Raw genomic sequence first — 12,334 nt, forward strand, 5'->3', positions numbered from 1 at the left:
GGGCGTGGCTATATGACAAAGAACCGCCTCTATATTTGCATAAAGAGGCGGGGCTATAGAGCATGGTACAGGCTCTGTATTTCCATAAAGGGGCGTGGTTATAGCTTACAGCACCATCTTTGTATTTGCATAAAGGGGCGTGGCTATACCTTACATAACCACCTCTGTATTTGCATAAAGATGCGGGTCTATAACTCACGGTATTGCCTCTGTATTTGCATAAAAGGGCGTGGTTATAGTGCACAGCCCCTCCCCTGTATTTGCATAAATGCACATGGCTGTAGCTCAGTGATTCCTATTTGCATGAAGGGGCGTGGTTATGCACAGCACCTCCTCTGTATTTGCATAAAGGGGCGTGGCTCTAACTTATGGCACCTCTTTTGTATTTGCATAAAGGCGCATTTTCTTTCACATTTGCATAACGGGGCGTGTCCGTTTGTCCAAGCCCCGCCCCTTTCCCCCAATTCCCTGCCCGGGCTCCCCCCAAGGATGGAGTTGAGGTTTTGGGGCCCCCCTGGACCCCCGGAGGTCTCTGGGTTCCAGCCCAGGGACCCAAATTTGGGGGGCACACTCAGATTTAGGGGATCACACGTGGATTTTGGGGTCTCACAGCTGGATTTTGGGGTCACACCCACATTTGGGGTCACACCTGGATTTTGGGGGGGGTCTCACCCGGATTTAGGTGGGGTCACAGAGATTTGGGGTCACACCCAGAATAACGGGGGTCCCACCCACATTTAGGAGCTCACACTCAGATTTGGGGGGGGGGTGTGTCTCACACCCCGATTTTGGGGGTCCCGCCCACATTTGGGGTGTGTCTCACCCACATTTTGGGGTCACACAGAGATTTAGGGGGTCACACCCACATTTTGGGGTCCCACCCACATTTAGGGAGTCATACCCGGATTTCGGGGGGTCTCACACAGATTTGGGGTCACACCCACATTTGGGGGTCTCACCCGGATTTTGGGGTCTCACAGCCACATTTGGGGTCTCAGACATCTTTATTGCCCATTGCCCCACACTGGGGGGTCCGGGGGGGATTTTGGGGGGGTCTCACCTGACCCCCGCCCCCCCCCCCGCCCCCCGTGCCCCCCCCCTGCGCCCCCCCGGCGTCGGGGGGCTCCGGACATCATGAGGAAGAGCACGATGGGGATGATGTACATCCACTGTGGGGAGAGGGGAGGGGGGGTCAGCCCAAAATCAGCCCCAAAATCCACCCCAAATTCAGCCCAAAAATCACCCCCCTAAAATCAGCCCAGACCACCCCAATATCAGCCCGAAATCCACCCCAAAATCAGCCCAAATCACCCCCCAAAATGAGCCCCAAAATCACCCCAAATCCACCCCAAAATCCACTCCAAAATCACCCCAAAAGCAGCCCATAAAACTCCAAAATCCACCCCAAAATCAGACCCAAATCACCCCAAAATCCACCCAAAATGAGCCCAAATAACCCTGAATATCCACCCCAAAATCAACCCGAATAATCCCAAAATCTGCCCCAAAATCACCCCAAACTCAGCCCAAAATCCACCCCAAAATCAGCCCCAAATCACCCCAAAATCCACCCAAAATCCACCCCAAAATCAGCCAAAGCCAGCCCAGAACACCCCAAAATCAGCCCATGTAACCCCAATATCAGCCCCAAAATCCACCCAGAATCACCCCAAAATGCGCCCCAAATCAGCCCAAATCTGCTCAAATCATCAAAATCAGCCCCAAATTACCCCTAAATCCACCCAAAATCAGCCCAAACCATCACAAAATCCACTCAAAATCAGCCCAATTCACCCCAAAATCACCCCCCCAAAAATCAGTCCCAAAATCAGCCCAGATCACCCCAAAACCAGATCACCCCAAATCCACCCCAAAATTCACCCTAAAATCACCCCAAAATCAGCCAAAATCCACCTCAAAATCCCCCAAAAATCAGCCCCAAATCACTCCCCCAAAATCACCCCAAAATCCACCTCAGAATCAGCCCCAAATCCACCCCAAAATCAGCCCCAAATTCACCCCAAAATCAGGCCTGATCACCCCAAAATCCACCCAAAATGAGCCCAAATAACCCCGAATATCCATCCAAAATCAACCCAAATATCCACTCCAAATCAACCCAAATAACCCCAAAATCCGCCCCAAAATCAGCCAAAATCACCCCAAACTCAGCCCAAAATCCACCTCAGAATCACCCCAAAATCAGGACCAAATCACCCCCCCACAATCACCCCAAAATCCACCCCAAAATCAGCCAAAGCCAGCCCAGAACACCCCAAAATCAGCCCATGTAACCCCAATATCAGCCCCAAAATCCACCCAAAATCACCCCAAAATGCGCCCCCAAATCAGCCCAAACCACCACAAAATCCACCCAAAATCACCCCCCCCCAAAATCAGCCCAGATCACCCCAAATCCACCCCAAAATTCCCCCTAAAATCACCCCAAAATAAGCCAAAATCCACCTCAAAATCCCCCAAAAATCAGCCCAAAAATCAGCCCCAAATCACTCCCCCAAAATCCACCCCAAAATCCACCTCAGAATCAGCCCAAATCCACCCCAAAATCAGCTCCGATCATCCCAAAATCCACCCCAAAATCAGCCCAAAATTCATCCCAAAATCAGGCAGTTTTGGGGTGTCAGGGTATTTTTTGGGATGTTTGGGTGGTTTTTTGGGTGTCCCAGGTGTTTTTGGGGTGTCCCAGAGGGGTTCTGGGTGTGTTTTTGGGGTGTCAGTGTGGGATTTTGGGGTGTCTGGGTGGGTTTTTGGGTGTCCCAGATGATTTCTGGGGGGGTCCCAGGTGGGTTTTTTAGGGGTCCCAGGTGGTTTTTGGAGGGTCCCGGAGGGGGACTGGGTGGATTTTGAGGGTTCCCAGCTTGTTTTGGGGGTGCCCCCAGTGTTTTTGGGGTGCCCCAGGCGTTTTTGGGGTGTCAGGCTGGTTTTTGGGGGGGTCTGGGTGGATTTTCGGATGTCCCAGGTGTTTTTTGGGGTGTCAGGGTGGATTTTGGGATGTCCCAGATGGATTTTGGGATGTCAGGGTGGATTTTTGGGGTGTCCCAGATGGATTTTGGGGTGTCCAGATGATTTTTGAGGTGTCCCAGATGGATTTTGGGGTGTCAGGGTGGATTTTGGGATGCCCCAGGTGATTTTTGGGGTGCCCCAGGTGTTTTTGGGGTGTCAGGGCTGGTTTTGGGGTGTCCCAGGTGATTTTTGGGATGTCAGGGTGGATTTTGGGTGCCCCAGATGGATTTTGGGGGTCAGGGCTGCTTTTGGGGTGTCCCTCACGTATTTGGCAAAGAAGGATTTCTGCTCCTGGGGGTTCCGGGCACGCTGGGCCTGCTCCTGCTCCAGGTGCCGGATGAAGGCGGCGGTCTCGGGGCTGGGGACACCAATGGGGACATTGGGGACACCAATGGGGACACTGGGGACATCGGGGACAGGACACACGGGGTCACAGCCACCCCAGACCTTGCCCCCTGCCCCCATGGGCGTCCCCACGAAAGCTGAACCAGCCCCAAAATTCCCCCCATTGTCCCCACAGTGTCCCCATTGTCCCCACAGTGTCCCATTGTCCCCATTGTCCCCACAGTGTCCCACAGTGTCCCCACAGTGTCCCCATGTCCCACTGTCCCCATATCCCCCCCATCCTCCTTGTCCTCCTGCCCTCCCATGTCTCCATGTTCCCCCCCATCCCCCCCGTGTCCCCCCTTGTCCCTGTGTCCCCTCCCATCCCCTGTCCCCATGTCCCCCCCGTTCCCCCTGTCCCGTGTCCCCCCCATGTCCCCATATCCCCTCACATCTCCCCTGTCCCCCATGTCCCCCCCGTTCCCCCTGTCCCGTGTCTCCCCCATGTCCCCATGTCCCTCATGTTCCCCCACATCCTCCCCATCCCATGTCCCCCCCTGTCCCCCTGTCCCCCCATGTCCCTCCCTGTACCCCTGTCCCCATATCCTCCCCATCCCCATGTCCCATGTCCCCCCCCATGTCCCCATGTCCCCACACCCCCATGTCCCTGTGTCCCCCCCTCCATCCCTGTCCTGGTGTCCCTCATGCCCTCCCACATCTCCCCCTGTCCCCATGTCCTGTGTCCCCATGTCCCCCTGTCCCCCTGTCCCCCATGTCCCCCTGTCCCCCATGTCCCTCTGTCCCTCCTACATCCCCCCATGTCCCCATATCCTTCTGTCCCCTGTCCCCCTGTCCTGTGTCCCCCTGGGTCCCCCATCCCCTGTCCCGTGTCCCCATCCCCTGTCCTGTGTCCCCCCCCATGTCCCCTGTCCCCCCTGTCACCATCCCTGTCCCTGTGTCCCCTGTCCCTCACATCCCCACACATCCCCCCCATATCCCCTGTCCCCCCTGTCCCCATCCCTGTCCCTATGTCCCCTGTCCCTGTCCCCCTGTCCCCCTGTCCCCTGTCCCCCTGTCCCCTCTCCCCGTGTCCCCATGTCCCCATCCCCTGTCCCCCTGTCTCCGTGTCCCCTGTCCCCATGTCCCCATCCTGTCCCCATCCCCTCTCCCCTGTCCCCTGTCCCCCTGTCCCCTGTCCCCATCCCTGTCCCCTGTCCCCATCCCTGTCCCCGTGTCCCCTGTCCCCTGTCCCCATCCCCTATCCCCATCCCTGTCCCCATGTCCCCTGTCCCCATCCCTGTCCCCATCCCCTGTCCCCGTGTCCCCATCCCTGTCCCCATCCCTGTCCCCTGTCCCCGTCCCCTATCCCCATCCCTCTCCCCCTGCCCCCCCTGTCCCCGTGTCCCCGTGTCCCCATGTCCCCTGTCCCCCTGTCCCCATCCCTGTCCCCGTGTCCCCTGTCCCCATGTCCCCCGTCCCCATGTCCCCTGTCCCCCTGTCCCCTTGTCCCCGTGTCCCCTTGTCCCCTGTCCCCGTGTCCCCGTGTCCCCTGTCCCCGTGTCCCCCTGTCCCCATGTCCCCATCCCTCCCCCCCTGTCCCCCTGTCCCCTGTCCCCTGTCCCCTTGTCCCTCTCCCCCTGTCCCCTGTCCCCTGTCCCCTGTCCCTCACGTGGCCGCGGGCAGGGGCTGTCTCAGTGCCACCGAGGTGTTGAAGAGCTCCAGGTGCTCGTCCTCCACCCAGGTGCCCCTGCAGGTGCCAGGGGCTGCCACCACCCCCAGGGCCACCACGTGCCCGGCCACGTCCAGGTGCAGGGACAGCTGATCCGACAGGTGGGACTCCAGCAGGGCACACTGGGGACACGGGGACACGTCAGGGGACATGGGGGGACACGTGAGGGGACATGGGGACACAGGGACACAGTGCCACCACGTCCAGGTGCAGGGACAGCTGATCCGACAGGGGGGACTCCAGCAGGGCACACTGGGGACACGGGGACACGTGAGGGGACATGAGGGGACATGTGAGGGGACACGGGGACACAGGGACACAGTGCCACCACGTCCAGGTGCAGGGACAGCTGGTCCGACAGGTGGGACTCAGCAGGGCACACTGGGGACACGGGGACACGTCAGGGACATGGAGATGAGGGGACATGGGGACATGGAGGGACATGGAGGGACAGGGACATGAGGGGACATGGGGACATGGGGACATGGGACAGGGACATGTGAGGGGACATGGGGGGACATGGAGGGACATGGAGGGACATGGAGGGACAGGGACATGTGAGGGGACATGGGGACATGAGGGGACAGTGCCACAGGGGGACATGTGAGGAGACAGGGACACGGGGACACAACATGGGGGCACATGAGGGGACAGGGGCACAGGGACACGTGGGGGACGCGGGGACGTGGGTGACAGTGACATGGGGACATGTGACGGGACAGGGGCACAGGGACACGGGGACATGAGGGGACAGGGACATAGGGACATGAGGGGACATGAGGGACATGGAGGGACAGGGACATGTGAGGGGACAGGGACACCGGGACACAACATGGGGGCACATGAGGGGACAGGGGCACAGGGACACGGGGACATGAGGGGACAGGGACATGGGGACACCTGAGGGGACACAGAGACACGGGGGACATGGGGTGATGGTGGCACAGGGACACGTGAGGGGAGAGGGACATGGGGACATGGGTGATAGTGGCACAGGACATGTGAGGGGACACAGGGGACACAGGTGACAGTGCCACAGGGGGACATGAGGGGACAGTAGCACGGGGACACAGGAGGGGACACAGGGACACAGTGGGACATGAGGGGACAGGGACACTGGAACACGTGAGAGAACATGGGGACACAGGGGACACGGGTGACAGTGCCACAGGGGGACATGAGGGGACAGGGGCACAGGGTGAGGGCACTGAGGGGACAATGGGGGGACACAGGGAGGGTGGCAGGGACACGGGGGGACGTGGGGGGACATGGGGGGACATGGGGCTGGAGGACCCCGGGGTGTCCCAGGGGGTGACAGAAGTGACACAGGTCGGGCTGTCCCAGGGGTGTCCCAGGGGTGACACAGGGGGTGACAGAGGTCAGGAATGTCCCAGGGGTGTCCCAGAGGGTGTCCCCAGGCTGTCCCAGGGTGTCCCCAGCGAGTCCCAGGGATGTCCCCAGGGTGTCCAGGGGGTGACACAGGGGGTGACAGAGGTCAGAGGTGTCCCCAGAGTGTCCCCCAGAGTGTCCCCCAGAGTGTCCCCAGGGGTGTCCCAGGTGTCCCAGCTCAGGTGTCCCCAGTGTCCCTGTCACTCACCGCCCTCACGAAGGAGGTGACGAACTCGGTGTCCCCATCCTCGCCAGGGCCCGGGGGCCTGCGGGGCACCCGCACCCGGTACAGCCCATCCCGAGCTGCCACCTCCTGTGGGGACAATGTCACCTCAGTGTCACCCAGTGTCACCTCAGTGTCACCCAGTGTCACCCAGGGTCACCCAGTGTCACATCAATGTCACCCAGTGTCACCCAGGGTCACCCAGTGTCACCCAATGTCACCCAGTGTCACCCAGTGTCACCCAGTGTCACCTCAGTGTCACCCAGTGTCACCCAGTGTCACCCAGTGTCTCCCAATGTCACCCAGTGTCACCCAGTGTCACATCAATGTCACCCAGTGTCACCTCAGTGTCACCCAGTGTCACCCCAGTGTCTCCCAATGTCACCCAGGGTCACCCAGTGTCACCTCAGTGTCACTCAGTGTCACCCCAGTGTCACATCAGTGTCACCCCAGTGTCACCCAGTGTCACTCAGTGTCACCCAGTGTCTCCCAGTGTCACCCAGTGTCACCTCAGTGTCACCCAGTGTCACCCAGTGTCTCCCAATGTCACCCAGGTCACCCAGTGTCACCCCAGTGTCACCCAGTGTCACTCAGTGTCACCCAGTGTCACCCAGTGTCACCCAGTGTCACCTCAGTGTCACCCAGTGTCACCCAGTGTCTCCCAATGTCACCCAGGGTCACCCAGTGTCTCCCAGTGTCACCCAGTGTCACCTCAGTGTCACCCAGGGTCACCCAGTGTCACCCAGTGTCACCTCAATGTCACCCAGTGTCACCTCAGTGTCACCCAGTGTCTCCCAGTGTCACCCAGTGTCCCCCCACTGTCCCCCCAGTGTCCCCCGTGTGTCACTTCAATGTCACCCGAGGGTCACCTCCATATCCCTTCAGTGTCACCCCAATGTCCCCCACACTGTCTCCCCCTGTCTCTCCGATGTCCCCCTGTCTGTCCCTCACCCTCAGCCGCGCTCTCTCCTCCTCCCCTGCTGTCCCCATGTCCCCATGTCCCCATTGCTGTCCCCCTGTCTGTCTGTCCGTCTGTCCCTCACTCTCAGCTGCACTCTCTCCTCCTCCCCCCAGTGTCCCCAGTGCTGTCCCCATGTCCTGGTGTGTCCCCATGTCTGTCCCCCTGTCCGTCTGTCCCTCACTGTCAGCCGCACTCTCTCCTCCTCCCCCATGCCCTCCTCGTGTCCCCATGTCCCTCTGTCCCCCCGGTGTCCATCTGTCCGTCTGTCGCTCACCCTCAGCCGCACTCTCTCCTCCTCCCCTGCTGTCCCCATGTCCCCATGTCCCCGTTGCTGTCCCCATGTCCCCCTGTCTGTCTGTCCATCTGTCGCTCACCCTCAGCCGCGCTCTCTCCTCCTCCCCTGCTGTCCCCATGTCCCCGTTGCTGTCCCCATGTCCCCCTGTCCGTCTGTCCGTCTGTCGCTCACCCTCAGCCGCGCTCTCTCCTCCTCCCCAGCGGTTTCTGCGCCAGCGCCAGCGCGGCTCGGGGCCCCAGCTCAGGGACAGCGACCCCCGGCGGCGGAACCGCGGAACGTCATCTGTGGGGACGGACAGACGGACAGGGGGAGAGGGGACAGGGGGACAGAGGAGAGAGGGACAGAGGGGACAGGGATGGGGACAGGGGGACAGAGGGGACAGAGGGGACAGGGGGACAGGGATGGGGACAGAGGGGACAGAGGGGACAGGGACAGGGATGGGGACAGAGGGGACAGGGACAGGGGATAGAGAGGACAGGGATGGGGACAGAGGGACAGAGGGACATGGGGGACATGGGGACAGAGGGCATAGAGGGGACAGAGGGAGAGGGACAGGGATGGGGAAGGGACAGAGGGACAGGGGGGACAGAGGGGACAGAGGGACAGGGACAGAGGGGACAGGGATGGGGACAGCGGGGACAGAACAGACAGAGGGGACAGGGACAAGGACAGAGGGGACAGTGGGGACAGGGACAGGGACAGGGATGGGGACAGAGGGGACAGGAATAGGGACACAGACAGGGACAGGGGACAGGGATACGGACGGAGGGAGAGGGGACATGGGGACAGGGGATATGGGGACATTGGGACACAGCGCTGGCAGCAGGGACAGCCTGGTCCCCCTGCCCCCGGTGCCATCCCTGTGCCCCCAGTGCCACCCTCAGCCCATGTCCCCAGTGCCATCCCTGTGTCCCCAGTGCCATCTCCATGTCCCCAGTGCCATCCCTGTGTCCCCAGTGCCATCTCCATGTCCCCAGTGCCATCCCTGTCCCTGTGCCCCCAGTGCCACTCCCATTCCCACATCCCCAGTGCCACCTCCATGTCCCCATCCTGTCACCCAGCTCAGTGTCCCCAATGTCCCCATGTCCCCATTTCCATGTCCCATATCCCCATATCCCAGTGTCCCCAATGTCCCCGATGTCCTCAATCCCTCTAGTGTCCCCAATGTCCCCAATGTTCCCAGTGTCCCCCAATGCCCCCAATGTCCCCATGTCCCCAATCCCCTCAATGTCCCCAATGATCCCAATGCCCCCGATGTCCCCAGTGTCCCCAGTGTCCCTCACCCAGCTCGAAGGAGTGCTCCAGGGTCAGGCTCACCCGGCAGCTCTCGGTGTCACCGGCCTGGGGGGACACAAAGGGACACGGGGGGGACACCAGGACAGGGACACAGGGGTGACACGAGGGTGGCACCAGGATAAGAACATGGCGGGGACAGGGGGTGGCACCAGGACAGGGACACGGAGGTGACACGGGGGGGACACCAGGACAGGGACACGGGGGGGGGACACGGGGGTAAGACCCCGCAGACCTCATGAATATTAATGAGCTGGAACCAGCAGGCTCACTAATTTGAACCCGAACCGCGTTAATTAATATTAATGAGGGCAGCACGCGGCCCCGCCCTCCCAGGTAAAGGAGCTGTTTCTACGAAGCCTAATTAATATTAATGAGGACAGACACGTGGTCCCGCCCCTCCCGGATACGGGCGCTGTTTATAAACACCCCTAATTAATATTAATGAGGGCAGCACACGGCCCCGCCCCTCGGGGCTACCAGCGATTGTTTACCCGCCCCCTAATTAATATTAATGAGGCAAACCACGCGGCCCCGCCCTTTGAGGCTACTGGCGATTATACATACACGCCCCCTAATTAATATTAATGAGAGCTCCCGGCACGGGGCCCTAATGAATACCGAGTACCGGGTACCGGGTGCTGCCCCCGCACCGAGGCCGCTCCCGGGCCCGCAGAGGCCCCCCGGGAGCTCCCGGTACCGGAGTCCCCCCGGGAGAGCCCCCCGGTACCGGAGCCCCCGTGCTCACCCTGGTGCCGGTGCCGGTACCGGAGCCCCCCCGGCAGAGCCCCCGGTGCCGGAGCTCCCCCGTGCTCACCCCGGTACCGGAGCCCCCCCTCGCTCACCCTGGTGCCGGTGCCGGTTCCGCCCCGGCAGAGCCCCCGGTACCGAAGCCCCCGTGCTCACCCTGGTGCCGGTTCCCCCCCGCTCTCTCCGGTACCGGAGCCCCCCCTGCTCACCCTGGCGCCGGTGCCGGTGCCGGTTCCTCCCCGGCAGAGCCCCCCGGCCTCGCCCAGCGCCGCCCCCGCCGCCAGCAGCGCCAGCACCGGCAGCGGCCACGGCGCCGCCATCTTGGAGCGCGGGGCACGGCGGGAACGGGGCGGGGCCAGCGCGGGGGGCGGGGCCAGCTCAAGGGGCGGGGGCGGGGCTGGAGCGGGAGGCGTGACCGGAGGGGCGTGGTCAGTGGTGGGCGGGGTCTAAGGGAAGGGGAGTGGCTTCTGTGAGGGGGCGGGGCCAACACGGTGCTCCCATTTGTGTGTTCCCGCCCCAAATCCAGCCTGGGAACCCCCAGGATGGACAGAGGGACCCCTGCCAGTGACCTCTGACCCCCCCAATGGCCTCTGACCCCTCCAGGACAAACAGAGCGACCTCCCCAGTGACCTCTGACTCCCCCCAGCGACCCCTGAGACCCCAGTGACCCCTGACCCTTCCCAGTGACCCCTGAGACCCCAGTGACCCCTGACCCTTCCCAGTGACCTCTGGGGACCCCCTCCCAGTGCCCCTTGGGGACCCCTCCCAGTGACCCATGAGACCCCCCCCAGTGGCATTTGGGGACCTCCGAGTCCCCTCTGGGACCTCCCAGTGACCCCTGACCCCCTCCAGTGACCTCTGAAACCCCCCCAGTGCCCCTTGGGGACCTCCCAGTGACCCCGGACCCCTCCCAGTCACTTTTAGGGACACCCCAGTGACCCCTGGGACCTCCCAGTGATCTTTGGGGACCCCAGTGCCCCCTAAAACCCCTCCCAGTGCCCCTTGGGCACCTCCCAGTGACATTTGGGGACCCCCAGTGACCCCTGACCCCTTATAGTGACCCCTGAGACCCCCCCCAGTGACATTTGAGGCCCCTCCCAGTGACATTTGGGGACCACCCAGTGACCCCTGAGATCCCTCCCAGTCCCCTCTGGGACCCCCCAGTGACATTTGGGGACCTCCCAGTGACATTTGGGGACCCCCAGTGACCCCTGACCCCTTACAGTGACCCTGAGACCCCTCCCAGTGCCCCTTGGGACATCCCAGTGACATCTGGAGACTTCCCAGTGACCCCTGAGACCCCTCCCAGTGACCCCTGACCCCTCCCAGTGACATTTGGGGACCCCCCAGTGGCTCCTGATGGATTTTGGGGGGGTCACCCCCAGCCCGGTGTCCCCACCCTCGTGTCCCCACCCCCTTCCCAAGCCCCTCCCCCCTCAGGTGAGGCCTCACCTGTCCCGGGATGGGAACGGGGCAGAGCAAAACCGGGAATGGGGAAAACGGGAATGGGAAAAAACGGGAATGGGAAAAATGGGAATGGGAAAAACGGGAATAGGAAAAATGGGAATGGGAAAAACAGGGATGAGAAAAACTGGAATGGGAAAAACGGGAATGGAAAAAATGGGAATGGGAAAAACGGGATGAGAAAAATGGGAATGGGAAAAATGGAGATGGGAAAAATGGGAATGACAAAACGGGAATGGGAAAAACAGGAATGAGGAAAACAGGATGAGCAAATCAGGAAAGGGCAAAACAGGAATGAGGAAAACGGGAATGGGGAAAATGGGGACGAGAAAAACGGGAATGGGCAAAACGGGGATGGGGAAAACAGGAATGGAAAAAATGGGAATGAGCAAAATGGGGATGATAAAATTGGGAATGGGCAAAATGGGAATGGAAAAATGGAAATGACAAAATGGGAATGACAAAACGGGAATGGAAAAAATGGGAATGGGAAAAACGGGAATGGGAAAAACGGGGATGAGCAAAACGGAATGGGCAAAATGGGAATGAGCAAAATGGGAATGACAAAACGGGGATGAAAAAAACGGGAATGGGCAAAATGGGGATGAGCAAAATGGAATGAGAAAAACGGGAATGGGCAAAATGGGAATGGCAAAACAGGGATGAGAAAAACAGGGATGAGCAAATCAGGAAAGGGCAAAATGGGGATGGGCAAAACGGGAATGGGCAAAATGGGAATGAGGAAAACGGGGATGAGCAAAATTTATTTATTTATGAGCGGGAATTTATTTAAAATAGCGCCGAGGGGGCGGGGCCGCTCCTCGGGATGGGCACGGAGCGAGCGAGGCCCCGGCCAGCGGGAGGGAATTCCTGTCCGGGACA

The 12,334-nt window shown here is 60.6% G+C and overlaps 2 protein-coding genes across 2 annotated transcripts in view; both read right to left on the bottom strand.

Moving 5' to 3' along the window:
- Positions 1–985: 985 nt before the first annotated feature.
- EMC10 (ER membrane protein complex subunit 10) lies at positions 986–10,363 on the bottom strand. Its single transcript, XM_077192307.1, is given in 10 exon segments — positions 986–1,120; positions 1,122–1,169; positions 3,289–3,382; positions 5,018–5,199; positions 6,675–6,779; positions 8,117–8,139; positions 8,142–8,168; positions 8,171–8,227; positions 9,229–9,286; positions 10,198–10,363. Coding segments are annotated over 10 exon segments (831 nt in total). The 5' UTR covers positions 10,309–10,363; the 3' UTR covers positions 986–994.
- A 54-nt stretch (positions 10,364–10,417) lies between these two features.
- The window catches only part of LOC129134408 (acrosin-like), a 6,367-nt gene continuing 4,450 nt past the window's right edge, over positions 10,418–12,334 (bottom strand). The window contains 1 exon segment of the mRNA XM_077192224.1: positions 10,418–10,434. Coding sequence (XP_077048339.1) covers positions 10,418–10,434 — 17 coding nt within the window.

This window comes from Agelaius phoeniceus, chromosome 32, assembly GCF_051311805.1.
Source record: "Agelaius phoeniceus isolate bAgePho1 chromosome 32, bAgePho1.hap1, whole genome shotgun sequence".
Lineage (NCBI taxonomy): Eukaryota > Metazoa > Chordata > Aves > Passeriformes > Icteridae > Agelaius > Agelaius phoeniceus.